This window comes from Protopterus annectens, chromosome 16.part0, assembly GCF_019279795.1.
Source record: "Protopterus annectens isolate FY-2018-M chromosome 16.part0, PAN1.0, whole genome shotgun sequence".
NCBI lineage: Eukaryota > Metazoa > Chordata > Ceratodontiformes > Protopteridae > Protopterus > Protopterus annectens.
In genome coordinates, this window is record NC_056750.1 from 242,854,693 (window position 1) to 242,882,456 (window position 27,764).

Sequence of the window (27,764 nt, forward strand, 5' to 3'; positions counted from 1 at the left end):
AGAAGGGCAGTGTAATGTTGTCCCTCACAGTTACATTTACTTTTAATGCCTCTCTACTGTCTAGATTTTCACAGAACAACCAGATTATTGCTTTATATTTTTGGCATGTTCCTCATAAAATCTGTGGCTTTTAGACAAGCCACAGAGGGCTGAAGTCACCAAATAATGATATAAATTTGAGTTTCAGAGTTTGTACCCTTCACATTATGCAAGTGAACACATGCTGTTATTCTAGCAATTTTCTAAGTTTTTTTACAATAAGTTAGGGAAACGTTAAGGGTATGGAAAGCAGGCAGAAACAGATCTTTAGCTCTGCTGCAGTAATTTGCTAGTCAGTACATGCAGATTTTACTGCAGAGCAGCAGACCTGACCATAGCAACATAAACAGCGGATGCTTAAAAATTGTTAAGGTCGGGCCTCATACCAATCGAGACCCAGGTAGAAAAGTGCCAGAAAAAACAAAACAGATAAAAAATACAGGAATGACATCAGAAAGAATAAAAAATACAATAAAAAATATATGCAATAAACAAAAGATTAGATAATATTCCTACATTATAGCTACAAAATTAGAAATGTAAACCACAGGGATCTAGATAACCAAGTAAAAACAGAAAGACTGAAACAGGCAATTATCAGACCTAACTGACAAGGCATGTATATACCGTGATATATAATTTACAGTGCAATAAGTAGTGAGGGAAAAAAATCAATTGCAACATTTAACAAAAAAAAGAATAAATAAATAAAAAATAGCAATTGTGCTTAAAAGGTGATATGAGCATAGTAGAGGAAATTAGTAGGCGAGAGGAGTTATCCAGGGGGTTATACAGGCAAAGCCAGTTGCTTTTAAGATATTCTTTTCTTTTTGTTTTAAATGAAGAGTAGCAGGGGGTGCATTGTATGCTTAGCAGAAGAGCATTCTAGGACTTGGGTATTTTGTTAGAGTAGAGAGAATCTTCATGGAAGTTATGTGATTGTGTTATTTTGAGCAGTGGCCTGTTGGAAGACCTAAGGGACCTGCAGTGTACCTGTAGTTGAAGAAGAGTTGAAATTACGGGGCAGCTATGAGGGTTATGAATGATTTTATGGGTGAGGGTAAGTTGGTTTAAGGTTAGCAGGTTTGGAAGTTCTAGCCAGTTAAGTTGCAGAAGAACGGAACAATGATAGGCTTTATGGGGATGATTAGTGGCAAACTTTGTTTTGTATTTTTTGTTTATTTATTTATTTTGTTTATTGTTTATTTTTTGTACTTTTGTGTTGTAGCGGGATTCAAGGTTATGCAGGTCGGCCTTGTGTAAGTTGGTGAATATGTGAGAGCAGTAGTGAAGTGTAGGGAGAAGTTGTGATCTAGCTGTGACTAGCAAGGTTTTAGTTTACTTAGGAGCTTTTTAATGTAGGATGTTTGAATTGGTTTAAAGAAGGAGTTAGTGGAATTTGAGCCAAAGGAGGAGAGTGTAAGAGGCTGTTGTTTGTGGTTGTCAAGGAGTGAGGAGATGGAGTTAATAATATGTGAGTTGAACTGAGAGGCTAAGGGTTCAGAGGTACTAGCTGTAGAAGGAGAGGGATTGGAGGATTTACTGGGGGTGAGGAGGTAGTTAACTGTTTTCCAGAATTTTTGTGAGTTGTGTAGGAACATTTGTTGAGAGGTTTTAAAGTAGTGTTTTTTATCACTGCTAATTTTTTTTTAGTTTGCTTTCTTAATTGCTGATAAGAGGTGAGGTTGGATTTGTTTTTGGTTGATAGGTATAGGACTCTGGCTCTGTTCCTTTATTTAATCAGTTATTTAGCATCATGGGGAAAGCCATGGTAGTTGTTTGGATTTGGGGCATATTTTCCTGGTGGGGGCTAGACTATTTTATCTTATTATTTATTTATTACAGTTTGATGACCAGGATAGTCCACTGGGCCTGGAAGAGCCCATTTTCATTGAAGAGCCAGGGAGAAAAACTCCACAGGATATAGACAATTTTACAATAGTTATACAAAAGTAAATAAAGTAGTAGAACAGTGACAAATACAGAGATAATATACAATTTGTTAAAAAAAATCATAACATTTCTAATCCTAGGTAATGATTTACAAAAGTGAGATTCATGTAGTCTAAACATATTAAAAGTACAAGTATTTCAGATGAAAAAAAAGTAAGTAAAACATTTATGTACAGATAAAAAAAAATTTTTTTTTGAAGTTAGAAATATGAGGAGAGGACAGAGAGAAGAAGGTGAGGTGGGAGAGGTAAAAGGTGGTATGTAGTGGAGAAAGGGAGTGGGTTGGGGGAAGTTTATGAGGTATAGGGTAGGAGAGGAAGTAGAGGCAAAGGGTAAGAGAGCACAGTGATAGAAGGATGAGGTATATAGTGCATGGGAGATGGTGTTAAAGAGTTTATGTGGTAGGGGTACAGGAACATTCCCACTTTGAAAGGAGGTGAGATTGGAGAAGAGTTTTGAAGTTTGAGTGGCTCTAAGTATTTTGAAGGGTGGTAGGGAGAGAATCCCAGAATTTAGCTAGGGAGCAGGATAATAGTAGGTGGCCTGGGGGTCGACAAGGCTTATATATGTTTAGAAGATTGTGGTTTTCTGATCTTAGAGAGCAGTTGGGAATGTAGGGGGTTAAAGAGATGGACAGAGAACGACAGCAAGGTTTGAATATGAGCTTGTGAACAGTAGTAAGTCTAAGGAGTTTGAGGTAGTTAGGAAGTTCAAGCCATTTCAGGGACTGGAGAGAGAGAGACAGTGATGCGATGAGTTTCTGGAGTTGGTGGCAAATTTGGAGATTTTATTGTAACAGGCTTCCAACTTGGCCTGTAAGCCTAGCTGAAGATTAGTGAATAGGGGGGCACTGTACATTAGAGAGGGAAGAAGGTAAGTAGAGGTAAGAGTATGTCTGGTGGAGGAGGTAAGGTAATGATTGTGTCTATACAGGAAACCTAGTTTTTGGTGAGATTTTTATATTAGTTTGGATATGGATGTCAAATTTTAGATTTTCATCAATTATGACACCGAGCAGTTTGGTATGTGATACTATTTCTACGGGGCTGTTTTTCTGAGCAGTCACTGTAAAAGAGTTTTTGTCTATATTGGTGTTTTTGGATGGGGAGAAGATCATTAACTTTGTTTTATTGGCATTTAAGGTGAGGTGATTACTATGCATTCATGATTCAGTATTAGAGAAGGATAACTGAGTTTTGAGAAGTAGGTCAGAGGGGTTGTCTACTGTACAAATAATGGTCGAATCATCATCGACATATTGAATTAGTGTGGCATCGAAGAGAGACTGGTGGAAGTTATTAATGAAGATATTAAAGAGGAGGAGGTCTAGGATAGAACACTGGGGAACTCCAGTAGGGGTGTGTAGAAAGGAAGAGAGTGAGTTTTTCCATTTGACGGCTTGCTGTCTTTCAGACAGGCAGCTGGTGAACCAGGTGATGGTGGGGGGGAGAGGTTGATTGAGGAGAGTTGGGGTAAGGGGTGAGAAACAGTATCAAAGGCTTTGGAGTAGTCAAGGAACAGAGTAGAAACTATTTTGCAAGAATCACAAGTAAGGTTTATGGAGTCTAGAAAGGAGAGGAGGGCAGTGATGTTACTATGCCCAGGATGGAAACCATGTTTTGTAGGGGTTAATAGGTTGTTTTTGGTCATAGAGGATCATTTGGGATTGAATACATTTCTCCATGATTTTTGATAGTGGGGATATGATAGCTATGGGTTGCAAATTAGAAGTGTCAGTGTTTTTGCCTCCTTTATGGACTGAAATGATAAAAGTGTGTCTCATAGTGAGGGGACATATGATTCTAGTATAGATGAGTTTATTAAGATAGAGATGGGATGGGCAATGCTGTCTGCAGACAATTTGAGGAAAGTTGTGGGTAGGTTATCTGGGGCAGGTGAGCATGGTTTGAGTTGAAGGAGGAGCTTCTTTATTTTGCTTATAGAGAGACAGAAGAGAAGTTAAAAGTAGGAGTAGGGGTAGTCATATTGTGTGAAGATGTAGAGGTGATGGTTGGGAGAGGAGGTTGAGAGTGGTGAGAGTATCTGGTGGTGAGTTTAGCTATGGATTCTATGAAGAAGGTATTGAAGTTAGAGGCATTTTCTAGATTAGTAAGGTTTAGGTTACGGGATGGATTATCTTTATTACCTGGGTGGAGAAGGGAAGAGATAGAGTCCCAGAATTTTCTTGGGTTGGATAAGTTTTCTGATTGAAGTTTATTATAGTATGATTTTTTATCCCTGATTATTAGCATTTTTGCAGTGTTACGGAGTTGTTTGACTTCTGTTAGAACATGGGGTAATTATTTTTAAGGCAAAGTTTCCACTTTATGTTTCTTAGGTGCATGATTTGTTTAGTTTCTTTGGTTAACCAAGGGGAGGATGAAGTTTTAACTTTTTAGTTTTTAGTGGAGCAAGATTGTTAAGAAGGTTCAGGAAGGTTTTATTAAAGTAATCAATGGCATGGTTGAGAGGCAAGGTTTTTAAGGGTGACCAATATGTTACTTTTAGGCAGTTTATGAATATTTGTGAGTTGAAATTGGAGAGGTTTCGAGATTGTACATAGTAGAAGAGAAGCAAAATCCTCTAGACATCACCACAGCAGAGAATGAGGAAGTTCCACTTGATTAAGAAGAAAATGAGCTTTTATTGATAAAACAAATAAAATACGATGAGCGCTTTCGGCATAAACTGCCTTCTTCGTGTAATGTAAAAACCAACAATGATTTAAATAACATTGAAAAACCAATCATATTGAGGCTTTAGTCGCTTCCTTTTTCCTTTGATTTTTACTTCCACTCACAATGTAGCATCAGTGAACTTATTTGCATGAGCTAAGGAGAACAAGATCTTGTAAATAGTGCTTTGATGTTAGCCAATCATTTATCTAACTAATGGTATTATATCCAATCAAAATGCTTCTATGTTCTACTAAGGGTTCATTATTACTGTTCTGTTGACAACCAGTCATATATTTCACATTGGTTGTTATTTCCAATTGCAATACAGCCTTAGTAAGCTTATTTGCATAGATTGAAACTGCTATTTGGCACTATACAACCAATCATATGTCCCACTTTGGTTCTTATTTCCAACCACAATGTAGCATCAGTAAACCTATTTGCATAAACTAGTACTGCTGTTTTATACTATAGTCAGAATCACTAAGAATCCTTGTATGTCAGTAAAGTTAATACCTATGTCAAGACTTAATAAGTACTTGATAAATATAGTTTCATCCTGTTCTCCTTAGTTTCTACTGCAAATATCAATAGATCTGAAGCAAAGCTTCCAGTAGTTTCATAAAAGCAAGCTTTACACTTTAAAATATTAAGTTACATTCTTACCTTATATAACTAAACACTTATAGTTAGTTAGTAAGTACTAGCACAATACTTTCTAAACTGCATAGAAACTTAGTATCCAATGGAAATAAAACTAAATATATAAAGTTAAGATATCCAAAGACATAAAAAAAATGCTTCAGTTGCAAAGTATGTTAACTAAACATATATCCAGCTCAGAGAGTTGCTTGTTGCCAATTAAAATTATTATTATTAAGTTTATTTTATTATTATTAAAATTAAAATTGTATTACAACATGAAAGTCCGAGTGTTCTTTCATGTCAGTTTGAGAAAAAAAAAAAAGGGAGTAACAAACCACATATATGTGAAAATATATTGCTGACCATTCCGGTCAAAAGACTCATTAAGAAAAGGATGACTTATTTTAAAACGCTCATTGGTCAAACAAGACTGAGTTTGTTAGAATGTCTGACTGCATTCGCAGCTGCAGAAAGGTAACAAAGATGATTCAAAGGAGACTTATTCAGGTAAGCTATCACATTGGAAAAACTAAACTGCAAAATAGTTCACCTACAAACAAATATCATTGGATGCCAAAATTAGTAAAAAAGGGAATCTGCCCGCTTTCACAGCTGTAGGGATATCTCTAATACCTTCTTGCACATTTTAACTGTTTATTTAAAGCTTGAAGCCTTATTAGTTGATGAGTATCTTGGGGAGTAGAAGAAGAAAAAAAATATATATATATATAAACTCAACTGTAACTTTACAAGAAATTTAACAATCACAAGCAATCCGCCAGCTTTCACAGCAACAGAGAAAGCATTCTCAGTGAATCTGCTCGTAAACAAAAATATTTGTTACTTCTTAATAAAACAAACTTATGACATCTTAAGAGTGTCCATGATTACCTTAATAATAATGAAAAGACCATTGGATTTCGGGCTTGCATAAGTTATACCAGCTTACCAATTATTTGAATTAAAACTGAAGAAAGACATACTACATGTCTATGCTATTTCATATAGGTCAGACCTTAAATAGAGACCAAGTACTATTAAGTATTCACTATAACCTATACCCACATCTATTAAAAAACAGCATCACTAGTTGCAACCAATAAGTCCATAGCTATGGTGTGAAACATGGCACAAAAGACAATGTTGAATGACTAAACATCAAAAACAAACCTTCATTTTGAAAGCATTAAAACTATTAAACAATGCATTAAAATTACTTATTGATTGTGAGACGTCTGTTTTTCAGAATTAGTTTTAAAGGGATCATATTGTTCAAACCTGGAGGACGTGTACTTCTCAAATTTGTAATACATTTAACTTCACAAAGTTCTGTTCGATTCATGACATCTCTTTGTCTGGGACTGAATGGAACCATCTCTATGGCTTTAAATGTGAACTTACATGACGGATAGAAAGCTATATGGTTTTCAAGGCTGCTGTGAGGGTCTCTATTAGAGATATCCCTCATATGGCACAAAATTCTATTTTTAAATTGTTGGTCAGTTTTACCCACATAAAAAGATGGGCAGTTGCTGCAGGTTGCAAGATATACAAGATGCTGTGTATTGCAAGTGGCTGCTGCTCTGAAGTAATACGTTTGATTCGTGTTTGGATGCACAAATGAGGTAGCTCAATTAATGAACTGGCAAGCTTTACATCTCCCACACTTGTGGGTGCCTTCACTCATAGCAGGTGTCTTCTTCTTGAGACCATCTTTATTGCATAGGAGTTGTTTCAAATTATTCTTATTTTTAAAGACATATCTCGGTTGATCGCCTACAATGCTTTTGATTTTTTTCATTTTCAGTGAGGATCAGACAAAATTGTTTAACATTATTACAGATTTGCACATGGTCCATACTATAAGTCAAGACACAATTGACCTTATCCTTCCTGGTTTGACTAAATACGCATTCATTTGGTTTATTATTTTCTCATTACTTTGAAGAAAATAAGAACGTAGTTTATTACAAACACTGGTCTGCAGGTCTGGCTTACTAGATAAATCTTTATCCTTGCAGCCTCTTTCTCTGACATTTGTTTTTAGTGTGGTACACTCCATATTCTATGTAGTTTCTTCCGTGTACAACCTGGAAGCCATGCTCATTTGATTTTCCATAATGTTTTTAAAAACATGTCTGGGATGAATGCTGAATCGGTGCAAGTAATGGTTCCACCAAGTTGACTTATGGTGGATTCTAATGTGCACACCTTTGCCACTATCTAAAGTTAGTGTGATATCCAAAAAACTTCTCATACTTGGCAGATTCGACAGTGAACCTCAGAAATGTTGTTATGGAATTCAAAAAATTATTGAAGTCAGCTAAGTCCTGTTCACTCCTTCGCCAAAGAAGGAAAATCTCATCAACAAAGCGACCATAATACACTATACATCAGTGCCATAGATTGCTGATATTATGGACATGATTCATCTCCCACTGAGCAAGAACCAGGTTCGAATAACTATTCACACATGGGGTGCCCATCGCTACACCCCATGTTTGCCTATAGCACAAATTCCCATACATGAAGAAATTATTCTCCAAAATCAGTTCAAGGAGGTAGCAAACTACCTCCACATTTTGGTCTCTATACATTCCTAGGGTTCTAATGGCCTCTATGCCATATTCATGTGGGATGACAGTAAAAAGATTGACTACATCCATGGTAACCAAGATCAGGTCTGAAAAATTAGTGAGGTCTTTTATGCTTGTGTTAAGAGAAGTTAGAAAATCTCCTGAATCCTTTAGTACCGTGTCAACTGTGGTCAGTAGTTGTTTAAGTTCATTTTCTACATAGGTTCATTGGTAGGTACTAGGCCATCTGCCTGAAGGCATTTATAAGCCTAGCCAGAATGTGCTGGCTTTCGCCGCCCCCTTAGATTAGTTCCCTGTGCCTTTGTCCAGCATAGCCATTGAAGTGATCCCTGGGGTAAATTTTCTGTTTCCCATCAACTCATCAAGGTTTCTCTTGAAGAGGGTTAGTGAGGAGCTCTGCCTAATGTAGATTGGAATCTTGTTCCAGAGCATGGGAAGTCTCTGGGACAGGAATCTATCCCTCCAGTGCATCATATTTATTGTTGTGGTTAGGTTTAGATCCCTGGAGCATGTGGCTTGAGGGGATATGGTTTTCTTTAGGTGGACCATGTCCATCAATTCTGGGTTGGACATGGCCTTGTATGTCAGGCAGAGATCACCTCTGAGTAGGCGGTATGCAACCGAGTACAGCTGGAGTTTTTTCAGTCGAGCTGCATAGGGCATCTGCTTGAGGCCAGTGATCCTCTTGGTGAAGAACTTCTGTGGTCTTTGCAGTTGTTGCATGTGTCTTGTAAGGTACATCCCAAATGGGGCATTGTACTCTATGATGGGTCTGATGAGTGATGCATAGAGGGGCCCAATGACCTCTTTCAATCTGGATGCAAACCCCTTTGTGATTAGGTGGGCCACATAGAAGGATTTTCTAACCACTTTGGCAATGTGATTATCAAAGGAGAGGTTACTATCTACTTGGATCCCCAGATCCCTTATTATGTCTTCTGTATTTAGGGGGCTACCATCTATGTGGTAGTTTGTGGGTACTTTGTTTTTTCCAAAGGGGATGACTATGCACTTTTTGGCATTTAGCTTGAGACCATGGTTTTGACACCAGGTATCTGTCTCAGTGAAAACCTTTTGGAGGATGTCTGTGTCAGCCAGAGAGTCAATTATAGCCCCTAGTTTGCAGTCGTCTGTGAACTTGGTGAGCCATAGTCCTCCTGTGCTTGCCTGTACCTCTGAGAAGTATATGCCAAACAGGAGGGGTCCTAGGACTGAGCCCTGGGGAATGCCACTTGTAACTGGTTTAGAGTCGGACCTAGCTCCTGCAACTCTTACCATGTGGGTTCTGTCTTTGAGCCAGTTGGCAACCCATCTCATGACGTAGGGGTTTATGTTCAGGCTGGTGAGCTTGTCTATAATACCTGAGTGGGGAATGATGTAAAAGCCTTTGCGAGGTCTAGGTATGCTGTGTGTACCACCTTTCCCTCATCTATAGCCTTGGTAACTGTATTAAGGAAGTCCACCAGGTTTAGGAGGCATGATCTGCCCTTAACAAAGCCGAACTGGGTTGGGTCCAGTGTTTGGAGGTTTCCAATGTCTCTGTTAATGAGATCCATGATGATGTGCTCCATAGCTTTGCAGACCAAGCTAGTCAGGCTTATAGGGCGATAGTTCCTGGGGTCTGTTGTGGCTCCACCTTTGTGGACCAGAATAACCATTGCTGTGCGCCACTCTGTGGGCATGTAGCCTGTGGAGAGGCTGAGTTTAAACAGTGTGTTTAGGTGAGGGGTTAGTTCATCTTTGAGCTCATGTAGGATGCAGCCTGGGACACCGTCCGGTCCCATTGATGCTATGTTTTTGGCTTTGGAGAGGGCTGTTTTAACCTGAGTGTCTGTGGTTTCAGGGCACTACATTCTTCTGGTATAGTTATGGGCCCTTTTGGGGGTGAGAGGGGGTGAAGTTTGCACTAAACCTGTCTGCCAGGATGTTGGCTATATCAGTCAGTTAGGTGTATTTTGTGCCATTCTGCACTAACTCCGAGCAGATCTGACAATTGCCACTTAGATTCTTGACATAGCTAAAGAATGCCAATTTTTCTTTCGAAGTTAGCCTTGGATGATTTTATGAGGGAACGTAGTTTCTTGCTGATACTGATCAGGGATGTCTTCCCTTCTTGGGATTTTACTCTTTTCTGTACTAGTTTCTTCCTATTGTATAGCTTGTTTATGGCAGGGGTCCACCAGACTGGTTTCCTTTTCTTGGAGGAGTGACTCTTGGTTTTGTTTGGGATAGCATGATCCATGCATTCTTGTTGGTACCCGTAGAGTGCATTAGTAAAGGATTTTGCAGCTTGGACAGCGTTACCCTTTAGCATGGGGGCTTTGAAATTTCCCACCTCAGTCTTAAGTAACATGAAGTTTGCTTTTGAAAAGTTTTTCATGGTGGTTTCTTTGACTGGGGGTGGTGGCGGAATGTGGATATCCAGAGTGATTAGTTTATGGTCAGATCTAACCAGTGAGGGGTTGACCTCCGGTGTGGAACACTGGTCGCTCATGTTGGTGATGACCAGGTCCAATATGTTGTCACCTCTCAGGGGGTGTTAACCAGTTGATCCAGGGCATTTGAGTTTATAAATTCTAGGAAATGTTGGGCCAGGGAGTTCGTACATGAGTAGTTCTCCCAGTTAATGTTTGGATAATTGAAATCACTCAATATCAGGGTGTTTGGTAGGACCTTTATGTTTCCCACTGTTTCCAGGATGTGGAGTGGGGGTCCTGGGACATGGGGGGTGATCTGGAGCAAACTATAATTTGAATAGCAGTTTTGCCCATTGTTAGTTGCACGTGGATGATCTCTGAAGCATTGTGCTGGGCCATTAACCTGGAGGTGTGGGTATCCTTGATAAATATGGATACTTCCCCGCCTTTTGTATTTCAGTCTGGGTTTTGTGGCCAAACTGTATGGTATGAGTTGTAGCCTGGTAGTGCTGGGGTGCTCTCTGGAGCCTTAAACCAGGTTTCTGTTACTGCACATATATCGATTTTCTCCATACTGAGGAGTGCCTCGAGTGCGTGCATTTTGAGGTTTAGACTTCTGGCATTGAGCAGCATTACCCTCAGTTTTTTGTTACTTGTGCTATTTATGGCAGTGGGTTTGTCTTTTGAGCCTTGCATAAAAAAGGCACAATGGGGGTGGCAAGAGCCTTGGCCAGTATTCGAAAGCCTAAGGGTGACAGGTGCAAGCCATCTCTAGCAAAGCAGCGTGGTTTGTAGAGCATGTCATCCCAGGCTGACAGACACTGGATCCCCTTTGAATGATACCAGAAGCTTAGCCAATTGTTGAAATTGATAATTTTTTTCTCTATACCATGGTATCATTCTTGGTGAGGGCAGGATGCTACTCAGCGACAGGGTCATACCAGCCTGGGCTATGTGATCAGAGAGCTCCTCCATATATGGATAGAGGTTCAGTTACCCAACCTTGACCTGCTACTATGGGTCTTAGCAGTGGATTAACAGGATCTTTATGGATCTTGGGGATGCCACTTATTGCTGGTATCATTGGGTTTGAGGTTAAGAAAATTAAAGAGGTCCTCACTGATATGTCTCTGTAATAGGAGATCATTCAATGCACCATGCACATATTTCACTCTCTGTTCCAAAAGTTTTGGGGTGACAATTGCATATGTTTTATGGTCACTTAACATTTCTTTCATTCTGTTACTATACCAAGAGGCATCCATTACCACTGTAGCTCCACCCTTATTGGCTGGTTTTATGACAATGTCTACATTAACTCTCAATTCCATCAGAGCTTGATACTCATTAGTTGTTAGATTATGAAAATGCTTCTGTTTGTTTCAATTTATGCTGAGTTTAAGGACTTAATTTTCACATAAATGCATAAGTAGATCCAGTGAAGGATGGTTCATAGGCACAAAAGTACTAGGTTTCTTAAATCTCTGTGTACCATCAGCATTACTTTCAGGGAATATATTTCTCAAGCTCACATTCCTACCAAAGAGTTTGATATCAGCAACAAACTCATGGAGATCTGAACGGAGAGAGGGAACAAAAGTCAATCCTTTCTCTAACACTTTGATATGATCTTGACTGAGTGGAAAATGAGACATGTTGATGACTAAAGCATTAACTGTTTCATTTACCAGTTCATTTTCTTGCGTTTTCTTTCTTGACTTGGGTGTCCTGCCACATTTCTGCAGATTCCCTGTGATGGGAATAGGAAAAGGGTGGAAGACTAAAGAATTACCTAAAGAGCCTTCCTTTGGTCTAGCACCATTTATATGGTCAGAACTGAGGTTCGGTTGACTCTTCTGTAGTGCACTGGTTGTATTACTAGGCGTTGTAACAGCCATTGTGGTATTGTTCTGTTTATTTAATTCTGAAGTTTCAAAAGTCAAAAGTTGTAAGTTATCAACACTGGTAGATACCCTCAATGTGTCACATCATTTGTTGGTATCCCTATTGGAGTCAACCGGGGAGACTATTACTTCGTGGCCATTCAAAAACATTTCCATTTGCGAAGCCCTGGAAATCTCTCTGTAGTATCTTAGTCTTTTGTGCTTTGAGTTTGTTCTCATACAAAGCTAAATTATGTTATAAAGATTCCAGCTTCTGAAAGCAGGCTTCATTAAGTTCCATCTCTTCCAGTTGTGACTGCTTGATCTTTATTAAGTCAGAGGCTGAAATTTCCTCCGGTTTAAAGTAATCAATCAAGAGACGCATATAATTAAAGCTGATTTCCAGGTTAATAGATTGCCATTTGGCTAGTAAGTCAGGGTGGGTCTATATTAGATCATTGAATATTTAAAAGATCAAATCACTAAAGGTCAACTTTTAGTGACTGAACTGTTAAAACATCGAATGTTCAGAAAAAAAAATAAAAATAACAAAAAAAAACTAAACAGTGTAGGTAGGGGGCAAGCCCTACTGCATCCCCACACCCCCGTTACTTAAATATACCAACTCCGAGACCACTCTACATTGAAGTAAACAGAATTCTTCCCTTACAGAGATTTCCGTTTACTTGTTCGATGTTCTGCAGTTTCGCTATTCTCATGTCGACAATGTCAGATTCGACATTGTCGGCTTTTGAGAATGTAATATAGACCCAGTCAGGGTAGTGATCACCATAACTAGGGAGGCATTTCACTTTCATGCCTCTTGGGACTACCTTGTGATGTATACATGCTTCAAAATGGAAGCGTTGCCATTGTAGCTTCTTTAATCAAAATGCATCTTCCTCCACGTCATGCAAAATAGTCTCAAAGTGGGCAGGAGTCTCAATTGCCCTATTCACTGTTGTAAAATACATTGTTAAAGTAAGTTGTATTAATGGGTTGTCAGATTCACATAAAAATTCAGATAATCTGGTATTCCTGTTATTTTCATGCATGCTTGTGCTATTTCTGATTTCAGAAGCACTCTCCGCCATGTGTGATGAGTAGGTAACAAAACCAAGTAAAATGGGAATATATATCCCACTCACATTGAAGCATCTCAGGCTGGGAAAACAAAAGAAGCAAAATCCTGCAGATGCCACCACAGCAGAGAACGAGCAAGTTCCACTTGATTAAGAAGAAAATGAGCTTTTATTGATAAAACAAGTAAAATACGATGAGCGTTTTCAGCATAAACTGCCTTCTTCAGATCGTGTAATGTAAAGTCTAACAATGGTTTAAATAACATTGAAAAACCAATCATAATGAGGCTTTAGTCTCTTCCTTTTTCCTTTGGTTTTTACTTCCAATCCCAATGCAGCATCAATGAACTTATTTGCATGAGCTAAGGAGAACAAGATCTTGTAATTGGTGCTTTGATGTTAGCCAATCATTTGTCTAACTAATGGTATTATATCCAATCAAGATGCTTCTATGTTCTACCAATGGTTCAGAATTACTATTCTGTTGAAAACCAATCATATACTTCACATTGGTTTTCCAATCGCAATACAGCCTTAGTAAGCTTATTTGCATAGATTGAAACTGCTATTTGGCACTATAGCCAAGACCATCCAATCATATCTCCCACTTTGGTTCTTACTTCCAACCACAAAGTAGCATTAGTAAACGTATTTGCATAAACGAGAACTGCGGTTTGATACTATAGTCAGAATTACTACGAATCCTTGTATGTCAGTAAAGTTAATACCCATGTCAAGACTTAGTAAGTACTTGATAAATATAGTTTCATCCTGTTCTCCTTATTTCTACTGCAAATATCAATATCTGAAGCAAAGCTTCCAGTATTTTCATTAAAAGCAAGCTTTACACCTTAAAATATTAAGTTACATTCTTACTTTGCATAACTAAACACTCATAGTTAGTTAGTAAGTACTAGCACAATGTTTTTAAATTGCGTAGAAACTTAGTATCCAATTTAAATAAAACTAAATATATAAAGTTAAGATATCCAAAAACATAAAAAAAGCTTCAGTTGCAAAGTAAGTTAACTAAACATATATCCAGCTCAGAGAGTTGCTTGTTGCCAATTAAAATTATTATTATTAAGTTTATTTTATTATTATTAAAATTAAAATTGTATGACAACATGAAAGTCTGAGTGTTCTTTCATGTCAGTTTGAAAAAAAAAAAAAAAAAGGGGGAAGTAGCAAGCCAGATATACGTGAAAATATATTGCTCACCATTTTGGTCAAAAGACTTATTAAGAAAAGGATGACTTATTTTAAAACGCTCATTGGTCAAACAAGACTGAATTTGTTAGAATGTCTGCCCGCATTCACAGCTGCAGAAAGATAACAAAGATGTCTCAAAGGAGACTTATTCAGGTAAGCTTTTGCATTGGAAAAACCAAACTGCAAAATAGCTCACCTACAAACAAACATCATTGGTTGCCAAGGTTAGCAAAAAAGGGGGTCCACCCACTTTCGCGGCTGCAGGGATATCTCTAATACCTTCTGCACATTTTAGCTATTTATTTAAAGCTTGAAATCTTATCAGTAGATGAGTATCTTGGGGAGAAAAAAAATATATTTATATATATATATATATATATATATATATATATATATATATATATATATATATATATATATATATATATATATATTTATATATATATATATATATATATATATATATATATATATATTTATATATATATATATATATATATATATATATATATATATAAAAACTCAACTGTAACTTTACAAGAAATTTAACAATCACAAGCAATCTGACAGCTTTCACGGCAACAGAGAAAGCATTCTCAGTGAATCTGCTCGTAAACAAAAATTTCCCACTCGGCCTTCCTGAGAACACTGGAAAATATGAAGGTCTCTCCAAACACCATTATATTGGGTGACTTCAACTACCCAAACATAGACTGGGAGCATTACTCTAGCTCCAACACCCTAGCCCAAAGGTTCCTAGAATTTATAAACTCAAATGCTATGGAACAACTTGTTACCACTCCCACAAGGGGGGAAAACATACTGGACCTGATCATCACCAACATGGGGACTCTATGCTCCAGACCAGAAGTGTATCCCTCACTGGTAAGATCAGACCATAAACTAATCTCACTGGATATTCACATCCCGACCCCACCCCCTGCCCAGAAAACCACAGTGAAAAACTTTTCTAAAGCAAATTTCACACTCCTCAAAACTGAGGTGGAATCCTTCAAAGCCCCTGGGCCTGTGGAAAATATGGCCCAGACCACAGAATCCTTTGTAAACGCATTCTATGAACACCTACAGGAATGCATGGATCATGCAATCCCAGATAAAACCAAGACCCAATCCTCCAAAGGCAGACGTCCTGTCTGGTGGACCCCAGCCATAAACAAACTATACAATAGAAGGAGGAAGCTACTACATGATACAGCAAAATCCCAAAAAGGGAAGGCATCTCTGATCAGTATTAGCAAAAAACTATGGGTACCATAAAATTGTCTAAGGCCAGCTTCGAGAGAAAAATTGCACAGGCCAGTAAGGATAATCACAAGGCTTTCTTTAGTTATGTTAGGAACCTGGGTGGGAATTCCCAGATATGCTCAGAATTAGTCCAAAATGACCAAAAATACACCGAACCCACAGACATTGCCAACATCCTAGCTGACAGGTTCAGCGCAAACTTCTCCCCCCCCCCACCAAAAGGGAAAATATCTATTCCAGCAGAGTGCTGCCCCTCTGACATCTCAGATGTTCAAGTAAGAGCCACCCTCTCCAAAGTAAAAAACACAGCATCAATGGGTCCAGACGGTGTCCCGGGCTGTGTCCTACATGAACTCCAAGAAGAGCTAAACCCAAACATAAAACTACTGTTCAATCTCAGCCTTACTGCAGGATATATACCCAAAGAGTGGCGTACAGCAACAGTGGTCCCTCTCCACAAAGGTGGTGCCTCAATGGATCCTGGAAACTATTGCCCCATAAGCCTGACTAGCTTTGTCTGCAAAGCTATGGAAAGGATCATCATGGACCTCATAAATAAAGATATTGGGGACCTACAGACACTGGATCCTACCCAGTTTGGCTTTGTTAAGGGCAGATCCTGCCTCTTAAACCTGGTCAATTTCTTTGAAACAGTCACCAAGGCTATTGATGAGGGGAAGGTGGTCCACACAGCCTACCTGAACCTCGCAAAAGCCTTAGATACAATACCCCACTCGGGCATTATAGATAAGCTCACAAGCTTAAATATAAACCCCTATGTCACTAGATGGGTTGCAAACTGGCTCAAGGACAGAACCCACATGGTTAGAATTGCTGGAACCATGTCAGACTCCAAACCAGTTACAAGTGGCGTCCCACAAGGTTCAGTCCTGGGACCTCTCTTGTTCAGTATATATTTCTCAGAGGTACAGGCCAACACGGAAGGACTGTGGCTGACCAAGTTCGCAGATGACTGCAAACTGGGTGCCATAATAGACTCTCCAGCTGACACAAGCATCCTCCAAAAGGGCCTCATAGAAACAGACAACTGGTGCCAGAGCCATGGCCTCAAGCTAAACGCCAAAAGTGTATAGTCATCCCTTTGGCAAAAACAAAGTGCCCACAAATTACCACATAGGTGGTAATCCATTAAGTACAGAAGAAGTAATTAGGGACCTGGGGACCCAAGTTGATAGCAATCTCTCATTTGACAACCACGTGGCCAAAGTGGTTAGAAAAACATTTTATATAGCCCACTTAATCATGAAGGGATTCACATCTATATCAGGGAAGGTCATTTTGCCTCTTTACTCATCCCTCATCAGGCCCATAATTGAGTACAATGCCCCTTTTGGGATGTACCTTACCAGACACCTGCAGCAACTGGAAAGACCCCAAAAGTACCTCACCAAGAGGATCAAAGGGCTCAAACAGATGCCATATGCTGCCCGGTTAAAGAAACTCCAGCTCTACTCAGTGGCATACCACCTGCTCAGAAGCGATCTGTGCCTGACATATAAAGCCATGTCCAACCCGGAATTAATGGACATGCTGCACCTCAGAAAATCCAAATCCCATCGAGCTACGCGTTCAAGAGACTTGAACCTCAGCACTGAAATAAATAGGACATGCTGGAGGGACAGATTCATAACCCAGAGGCTCCCTTCACTCTGGAATAAAATCCCAGTCCAGGTTCGGCATAGTCCCTCATTGACTCTCCTCAAGAGGAATGGATGGGAGATCGTAGGTTTACCCCGGGTATCACTTCTGTGTCACTGTTAGACAAAGGCACAGTATACTAACCTCGAAAAAGGGCATAGCAAAATTAATTTAAAATGGATGGTGAAAGCCAAACACACTCTGGCTAGGCTTATAAATGCCCTAGGGCAGATAGCCTAGTATGAACCTATGAACCTATGAACCTGTGAATAAAACAACCTTATGACATCAAAAGAGTGTCCATGATTATCTTAATAATAATGAAAAGACCATTGGATTTCGGGCTTGCATAAGTTATATCAGCTTACCAATTATTTGAATTGAAACTGAAGAAAGACATACTACATGTCTATGCTATTTCATATAGGTCAGACCTTAAATAGAGACTAAGTAATATTAAGTATTCACTATACCCACATCTATTAAAAAACAATGTCACTAGTTGCAACCAATAAGTCCATAGCTATGGTATGAAACATAACACAAAAGACAATGTTGAATGACTAAAATCAGAAACAAACCTTCATTTTAAAAGCATTAAAACTATTAAACAATGCATTAAAATTACTTATTGATTGTGAGATGTCTGTTTTTCAGAATTGGTTTTAAAGGGATCATATTGTTCCAACATGGAGGACGTGTACTTCTCAAATTTGTAATCCATTTAACTTCACATAGTTCTATTCAGTTCATGACATCGCCTTGTCTGGGATTGAATCAAATTGTCTCTATGGCTTTAAATGTGAACTTATGTGACTGATAGAAAGCTATATGGTTTGCAAGGCTGTTGTGAGGGTCTCTATTAGAGATATCCCCCATATGGCGCAAAATACTATTTTAAATTGTTGGCCAGTTTTACCCACATGAAAAGGTGGGCAGTTGCTTCAGGTTGCAAGATATATAAGATGTTGTGTATTGCAAGTGGCTGCTGCCCTGAAGTAATACATTTCATTCGTGTTCGGATGCACAAATGAGATAGTTCGATTAATGAACTGGCAAGCTTTACATCTCCCACATTTGTGGGTGCCTTCCCTCATAGCGGGTGTCTTCTTCTTGAGACCATCATTATTGCATAGGAGTTGTTTCAAATTATTCTTATTTTTAAATACATATCTCGGTTGATCGCCTACAATGCTTTTGATTTTTTTCATTTTCAGTGAGGATCGGCCAAAATTGTTTAATGATATTATAGATTTGCACATGGTCTGTACTATAAGTCAAAACACAATTGACATTATCCTTCCTGGTTTGACTAAATACACATTCATTTGGTTTATTAGCTTCTATTTTTTCATTTCTTTGAAGACAATAAGGACGTACTTTATTACAAACATTGGTCTGCAGGTTTGGCTTACTAGATAAATTTTTATCCTTGTAGCCTCTTTCTCAGATATTTGTTTTTAGTGTGGAACACTCCACATTGTATGTAGTTTCTTCCGTGCACAACCTGGAAGCCCTGTTCATGTAATGTAAAGACCAACAATGGTTTAAATAGCATTGAAAAACCAATCATAATGAGGCTATAGTCACTTCCTTTTTCCATTGGTTTTTACTTCCAATCACAATGTAGCATCAGTGAACTTATTTGCATGAGCTAAGGAGAACAAGATCTTTTAACTGGTGCTTTGATGTTAGCCAATCATTTGTCTAACTAATGATATTATATCCAATCAAGATGCTTTTATGTTCTACTAAGGGTTCAGAATTACTGTTCTGTTGACAACCAATCATATACTTCACATTGGTTATTATTTCCAATCACAATATAGCCTTAGTAAGCTTATTTGCATAGATGGAAACTGCTATTTGGCAGTATAGTCAAGACCATCCAATCATATGTCCCACTTTGGTTCTTACTTCCAACCATAATGTAGCATCAGTAAACTTATTTGCATAAACTAGAACTGCTGTTTCATGGTTGCTGAGAGAGTCAAGAAAGGTGCCAGCATATGAGATAAGGTTATGAGGAGACACTAAGATCCAGTCAATGATGGTAACAGTGGTTCCACCTTTTAGGCTATTAAGTATTTCAAGAAATTTGTCTTTAAAAAATTCAACTGCAAGGTCCAGGTTTAGGCTTTGTAAAGGGAACCAATCATAATGTTTTAGTAATAGATCAAATAGTTCAGGTGAGAAACATTTCTTACTGCAGATGTATTTGAAGGAATTTTCAGACTGAGTTTGAATTCTTTTTCTAAGTAGAAATGTAGCGGCATGGTCATTAAGATTGAGGAAGGCAGCCGGCTTGGTCACTCAGGATTGACTTGTTTATTAATATCCAGTTCAGTAGTGACTCTTTTCTGGAGTGTTTGTCAGTGCCAGTGGGACAGTTTGCAACTTGTGAGAAATTGTACAGGTTAATAAAATTAGTAGGGGAGTCTGAGCAGCAGGAAAGTCAGTCAAGGGTAAAGTCACCTAGGATGATAGTTTCTTGATTAAATGTATATGCAGGCCATGAAAGGAGACGTTCAATGATTCAATGCCTCATATAGATGCTAATGAGCTGGAGAATCCTGCTTTGTATTATGTTACTAAAATATTTAAGTTTTAGTTTTAATATCAGATGTTCCAATGAATAGACAGGACTTATTTCCTTAAGTATTGTCTGATTTGTTCATCTTGCAGTCCATGGACTCCCCAAAGGTATTCTCCAGTGCTATATTTCAAAAATATTTTTCCAGAACACACCCTTACGTCTCTGCTCACACAGCCATATATTACTATTAGGAAAACCATACTTGTTCTTTAAAATCATATCCAGAGTTTATTCTAGGATAAATATCAATCACCTTCGCCCCATCGGACTTAAGCCCATTCCTTCTCTAGTAGTGGGAATTCTCCAGTTCCCCTAGGACAACAACAGTCTGCAGAGTTCATCATTTGATCAGACTTTTGAGAGAATATGCTCTTGCAGACATCAGGGTAATAAGAGCATTTGTGTATACTCCTAGTCCCACCCTATTCTCACCCTTGGGTGGGCAGTCTACCTGCATTACTATGAGTTCTCAAAATATATTTCCCTACAAGTGAATGCAACTGTGCACCCAACAATGAAAGGGCATATATGGCATTGGCTTGGTGAGCTGAAAGCCCACCATCAGAATGCCCACTGCAATGCTATCCCTCTTTTGCAAAACTATGGCATCCATATATCCTATGGCATCCATATACCCTGCTTCACCCTACCCATCCCCCAAGGATGGTATGTCCAGCCTCTACTGACAGTGTCATCATGTGACAAAGTCATTAATCAAATCCTTGTACCCTGGACCATTGTAAGGGTTTAATCTCTCTATACCATACCATACCACTAGCAAAATCTTGTCCAGATCTGCCATGGCTTTCCTTCCAAGAAGTAGGCAACTTTTAATTTCATAGCTCATACACAATCTGTAGAGATCTTTGAGTACAGGATAATAAAATCTGTTACTGTCTCTTCTTTTTCCTCATCTATTTGCAAAGAATAGATAGTAACAAATGACATCATTTTTGTTTTATTTTTTAATGTTGAGCAACAAGCCAGCTTTTATGCTTTTTACTTACACTTTCATCAAGGTGCTCTTCAACCTTTCCTCACTTCAAACATCAGAGACGTATCACCTGTGTATCTGAGGTTGCTAATATTTCTCTCAGTAATACTAATTCCTGCATCTGATTCATCTAACTCTGAATTTGTCATGATACATTAAGTGCACAAATTAAATAAGTAGAAAAATGCACATTCTTATCCCACTCCTTCCCTAATACTAAACCAGTTAGTTTTTCCATATTTGGTTCTAACAGTTACTTCTTCTGCATACCGATTCCTCAGGAGACAAATTCAGTGACCTGGTATCTCCATTTCTCCAAGAACTGGCCGCAGTTTGTTATGGTCCAGCAGAAGTAAATATTTTGTGGAAATACTGAATATACTTTTATTTTATTTTATTTTAGTTTGCTTTTATACATTAACTATTATCCTTGCAAAATGTGCACATTTACATTCTTGTTCAGCAAAGAGATATTCTTTGAGGTTGGAGTGTAATTGTAAAAGTGCTTTCTTGTTTCTTATTTTAACAAGTAGTTGAGTCCAACAGTCCAACAGTCAGGCCCAGTTTTAGGGAATGTTTCTAAGGCTGAAAAACTCTTATTTACTGTCCAGATCAGGATCTTATAAGTGTGAGTGTATCCTTGTCGTTACATAAAGTGTAAGTGGATGGTTTAATAGGTAGTTTACAACATAAAGGGTGGGATCTAAATAATTCTTTATCAAGAAGTAAGGTGGCTACATCTGTCACAGGTAGCCAGCGAGTTTTAGATAAACCTACAGATCTTATTTATGGTGACAGTATTCAAGTGTTGAGCAGAGAACTCTTACAGGAAGACTGTACTCTGACTTTGGCAAAAGGAAGTTATTTGTAAGTCCTTTTCTGGTATTAGGTGTGAGCAGGTTTGAAAATATGTAAAAGAACTGTAACTCGTGGAGATTCTTTTCTACAGTAATTTTACTGTGGTCTTTAAAGAAGGAGGTGTATTGTAGTAGTAGTGGTGAAAGGTGTTTTTGAATACCCACTTGATTAATGCTGCTCTTTGATTGCTTTTTAATTTGTTATTGCCCGATATGATTTCACTAGGATAGCAAATTATTGACAGGATAAGAGTTAGAATAAGAAGGAGTCACCATAATGATTTTTAGATTTTTCAATGAGTACTACTGTTGATTTCATGAACGCAGTTCTTCGGGGGGGGGGGGGTTGGTGCATAAGTTTAGTATTAGGTTGGTGACAGGACATCTGTCTGGGGTATAGAAGATGAAATCCCATCATGATTTGTTACATACCTTTGGTCTCTCTTACCTGAGGCTGCCCAAAAAGCCCCAAGAGTTGGGCTATGGGAATAGAGTTCCTTGATGCAGCATCACCTATTACAGCAGCCAAGGACTTCTGCATTTCACAGCGGTAATTTGGGATTTGCTGATACAATCCAGTCATTAACCTCATGGCTCCCTCAATGGCCCTTGTAGAAATCCCACAGGAATCGTAAATCTCAAATCCAAGGGTAGTGTTTGATAGCAGGCTTGGACTGTTGTTGATTTCATCAATAGCAAATATCATAGCATGAACATACTGGTATATATAAAATCGAAATCTGTTCCAAATAAGAGTAGAATTATTTTAATTGTGTTATTAACCTTTAAAACCAGAGGAATGCAAACATGAAAATGCTTTGAAAATTACTATATACATATGTTAAGGAAGGGATATTAGAAAATCATTCAGAGGAATGCTCTCTCGGTCTCTCTCACACACACACACACAGACATACACATAAATGGATAATTCAAGATCATACAGAGGAAAGCACATATGCACATTCATACACACAGACACACATAAGCACAAGCAAACACTCGTGTACACACATGCAGACAGACACGCACACAAACATACACATGCACAGGCACACATACATAAACACATGATCACACAAACACAGACATACGTGCATAGAGATGTGTGAGCATGCGCAGATGTGATCACAAAGACAAATATTTGTAAACACGGAAATGTACAGACATAGACACACACACACACACACACACACACACACACACACACACACACACAAAACCATTTCTATCTATGCCATGACACCACTGCAGAGATATGGTACTTGTTGGTTAGTGCACAGATTAACAATACAGCTGAATTATTATCCGACAGACTTGCAGTTTAACAGAGACATGTTTTGAAAAATGCCCTAATTGTCACTGTGTACGTTTTGATGTCTTGGTTAAAAGCCCTTGACAAAATGAATGCTGCTTTTACCTTGCTAATCTTTAAAATGGTTAAATTCATAAATACCTTCTGCCTAGTAAAAATCTTCAGCTCATTGACTACACCAGTGCAACTTATGTCATGTAGAACTTTGATTCAGAGATCTTTCCCATCTTAACCTATACATACCTTCATCACCACTAGACTCAAGTATGTGGAAAGTACTATGAAGTATAAGCAAATGATTGCCAAATGTAACTCACAAATGTACTCACTGACTCTAGCAAAAGTCCAGATGAAGCGACCTGAAAAAAATATATAATGTATAAACCAGCTTCCTAAAGCATCCAACCCTCATCCCCAGCCTGCACTGACACACACACACACACACACACACACACACACACACACACACACACACACACACACACACACACACACTCTCTCTCTCTCTCTCTCTAATTGTAGTAATCCTTGATCCTGACCACTATGCATCCCCCATGCTGGTAAACAGTGTGCTGCTCTATACACAACAGTAATGGAAAATCCCTCTGTCATCTAATTCATTACACTGCTGATAAACAAATGGGGGAAATCAGAAGAAGCTGAGAACTGAAAAAAATGCAAAAATAGTGGAACAAGGTAACAGCTTCAAGAATCTGGGGAAAGATTGGTTCAAGAGAAGGGACGTCTGAGAGAGGAGGTCAAAGCTACAATCAGAGGGGCTGCAGACAACTGGTACACCATGTTAGGGGTTGTATATGACAGAAGAATGCCAAAGAAGCTGAAAAGTAAGGTGTACCAAATAGTAATGTGATCAGTGCTGCTATTTGGTACAGAAACCTGGGCAGTAAAGAGCAGTTGAGGAAGCTAGAGGTGATGAGGATGAAGTGACTGAGACAGGTGGTAGGATGCACTCTTATGGAAAATGAAGACAACAGAACACAAGCCAAAGTAGCTCCAATTGCAGACAAAGTCAAAGAAAACAGATTACAGTGGTTTGGTCACATGTGCAGTAAAGCAGAAGAGAATCTGGTGAAGAAGATTTGTGACAGTCAAGAAGAAAGCAAGAGGAGAAGAGGGTATCCAGCAAAGAGATGGCTGGATTGTAGGAGAGAAAACCAGCGACAGTCAGACATGATTGTCAATGAAGGTAGAAGAGTGGTGCTGAATCGAGAGAGATGGTGATATTTGAAATGACACCCCAACCCCTTGTAGAAAATGGGGAAAAGGGGGTTTATAAAGATGATGACTTACCACAGTTCTGTATCCACAACCATAATTGATTTTATTGGTGATTAGAGTAATTTGCCTACAACCCTTTCAAATGTGTCAGTTCCCAATTGGTGAACAGTCTACTGCCCTTTGGCAAGTAGTAAATGGACCACTCCATTTTTTATTTTATTTAAGTTTGGTTTACCAGGGTAGTGTACTGATCAAAATAGACTATATGCAGGCTTGTCATGCACTCCATATTTTATTTCATTGCTGACCAGAGCCTTCTGCCTCTTACACCATCCTATGTGACTATGAATGAAGTCCCCCGCTTATGCTAGTCTGGCCAGTCCTTGACTGAAGGCATCCCTACCCCTCACTTTCTTTCAATAGCATGTGTATCTGTCTTCTCATTTTGTATAGAAAATGGTTCACCTGCCCTCCTTCTCCAGTCTTGCCTATGATTAGCACCTCATTTTATCTTACCACTCATCTCTCCTTTCTCCCAACTTTCCAGTGTTTGAAGTCCCCTACCTACTGTCTTCTCATTCTGCCAGTGACATGTATCCCCTGTCTAACCCCTTATCCACCCTGACACTTATTCATATCCCTACCTTTTACGTCGCCCATCCCTTTTAAGTATAATGTTTTTATTAAGCATTGTCATAAATTATCAAGCATGTTTTAACAATAATCTTTTTAAATAAGAAACTAGCAAATGACATATATCACATAGACAAATTCTTTACTTTAATTAAACAAAATACAGGCCAACAATATTAATTTCCTTAAAAATTATAATAGACTATGCCCTACATCCTTTTAATTAATTATTATTATAATTCAAAACAGAGTTATTAAGTTAAGCTGGTCATGCAGATTTTGTTCCCGTTACCTAATCACTGGAGCCATATACTGATTCCAGGATTTATATTCTGACTTCCTGACTCTAAACAGTAACAATAACAATATTTCTCATATTCATCTACTATTTTGTCTCTAGTAACATCTGATAGCAGCATTAATCTTGCAATTACTGTTATAATACCAAGGACCAAAACATGCAACCCTTTTGTGATGCCAAAACAGAAATAAGATAAACTGGGAATGTATGGTATCCATGAAGGTAGGAGTCTACTTTAATGCCCTTAAATCTCTAATATCAACAGTCTATAATTTTCTATGACTTAATAACCCTAGAAAGTGTATAAAAATGTTGGTTCTTAGTCTTAGAAACATGTGTACCAATAAGTGATTTTAGATATTTGAAGTCTTAATATGTGATTGCAGTGTAGTTTATCTACCTCTACTTGACATATTGTTCTGGAGTCTAATCTTCTGTCCTTGCAAAAATTTGTCACACGTAATTTAAATATTTTAGAGTAACAATAGTATTAATATGGAAATTGTATATGACTAAGAATGTTTGGCACTCACTTCTAAAATTCCATTAAATCTGATTAGTATTTATATTACTTCTAATGTCATAACTTAAAAAAGCTTCTATTTAATCTTTTAGTAATCCCAATAACTTTACCATTCAAATGATTTCAGGCTTTGAAATCATTCAATTTTTGAAATGGTTACCACTAAAATTCTTTTATTTTGTCATACCTTTATGTTTTCAAAAAAGTAAGATTTTCTAAAGCATTTTGCTGCCCAGTCAATGGATTTAAGTAATATTGATAAACACCAGCAATATGAATTTATACTAGCCCACTTTCAAAATTTCTTGATATGTAGTTATCTAACAGGCTGAAAGTATTACACTTCATTACATCACATGAAAGAATATTATAAAAATCTTTCAGAACAGGCAAACAGGATATTTAGCCACTTAGGAGTCTATTCTGGTAATGATTTTTAAAAATCATTGCCATGTAATTTTGAAATTATTAGAAGAGTGAGATAAGTGAAGAAGGTGGAAAATGTATATCTTAATAGTGGATAAATTGTTGTTAGTATTTAAAAATGTCTATACCACATTTTTTCCATTTCAGAATATTACAATAACTCTTCATCAGGGAATTTGAGAAACAATGGAAAAGAAAATATGACACTTTAACCTGTCTCCAAATAAATCTGATTATTGTCAACTGGACACTTGTTGAGAAAAATAAGGACAATTTGAGCCTATTCATTTTAAATAAATAAACACATCATTTGTGTCATACTGAAAAATTGTTGCACTATATAACATAAGTCAGATGACAGTAGTTCAGTTATTGTTAGATTTGAGCATGCAATGTTAATCTTCAACAGTCAGCATTCTATGTTAGAACAGCACTAGAAGCTTACTCCATAGGAATGGATTTGTACATTAATTAATTATATCAGCTGAGTCATAATTGAGAAATCCACTGACTAGGCAGCAAAATGCTTTAGAAAATCTTACTTTCTACATGTACTGGAGAGGAACCAAAGACAATTAGTTCATCAGAAAGAGAGAGACTTCGGCAGAAAAATAGTACTACAGCTTTCCAATCTAATAAATACTGAATCTTCTTTCAGACTTATTTTACTGAAGTAATTACTTTTATGTTTTTTTTTTTAAATCAGTCCTCCCATACTAGGTTGGCTCATTTTTTTCACTGTTGGCCACAGCTGATGGAATGCAGCCATTTTTCAGGAAATAATGAATGGTCCAGTTCCCACCCCTTCAGCAACTTTAAAGTGTGGGGTCCCATAGTACTGGTTCATGAATATGTTCACATGCCTTTAACTCCAAACACAATGCTAATAAACTGGTTGGTGGGACAGTATCTCAACCACTGATGCAACCTTTAACATGATGTCTGAATTTGTTAGATGTCAGACTTTTAAGATGATGTCTGGCTTTGTTAGATGTCAGACCTTTACCATGATGTCTGGCTTTGTTAGATGTCAGACCTTTACTATGATGTCTGGCTTTGTTAGATGTCAGCACTTCACCATGATGTCTGAATTTGTTAGATGTCAGACCATTACCATGATGTCTGGCTTTGTTAGATGTCAGATCTTTACCATGATGTCTGAATTTGTTAGATGTCAGACCTTTACCATGATGTCTGACTTTGTTAGATGTCAGACCTTTAAGATGATGTCTGGCTTTGTTAGATGTCAGACCTTTAAGATGATGTCTGGCTTTGTTAGATGTCAGACCTTTACTATGATGTCTGGCTTGGTTAGATGTCAAACCTTTAAGATGATGTCTGGCTTTGCTAAATGTCAAACCTTTAAGATGATGTCTGGCTTTGTTAGATGTCAGACCTTTACCATGATGTCTGGCTTTGTTAGATGTCAGACCTTTAAGATGATGTCTG

The 27,764-nt window shown here is 38.0% G+C and overlaps 1 protein-coding gene across 1 annotated transcript in view; it reads right to left on the reverse strand.

Moving 5' to 3' along the window:
- The window catches only part of LOC122790582 (extracellular calcium-sensing receptor-like), a 168,325-nt gene extending 142,951 nt beyond the window's left edge, over positions 1-25,374 (reverse strand). The window contains exons 1-2 of the mRNA XM_044058107.1: positions 25,358-25,374; positions 22,327-22,618 (exon numbers count right to left, since the gene is read on the reverse strand). Of these exons, the coding sequence (XP_043914042.1) occupies positions 22,327-22,618; positions 25,358-25,374 (309 nt within the window). The remainder of the gene's footprint in view (positions 1-22,326; positions 22,619-25,357) is intronic.
- Between the last annotated feature and the right edge of the window lie 2,390 nt (positions 25,375-27,764).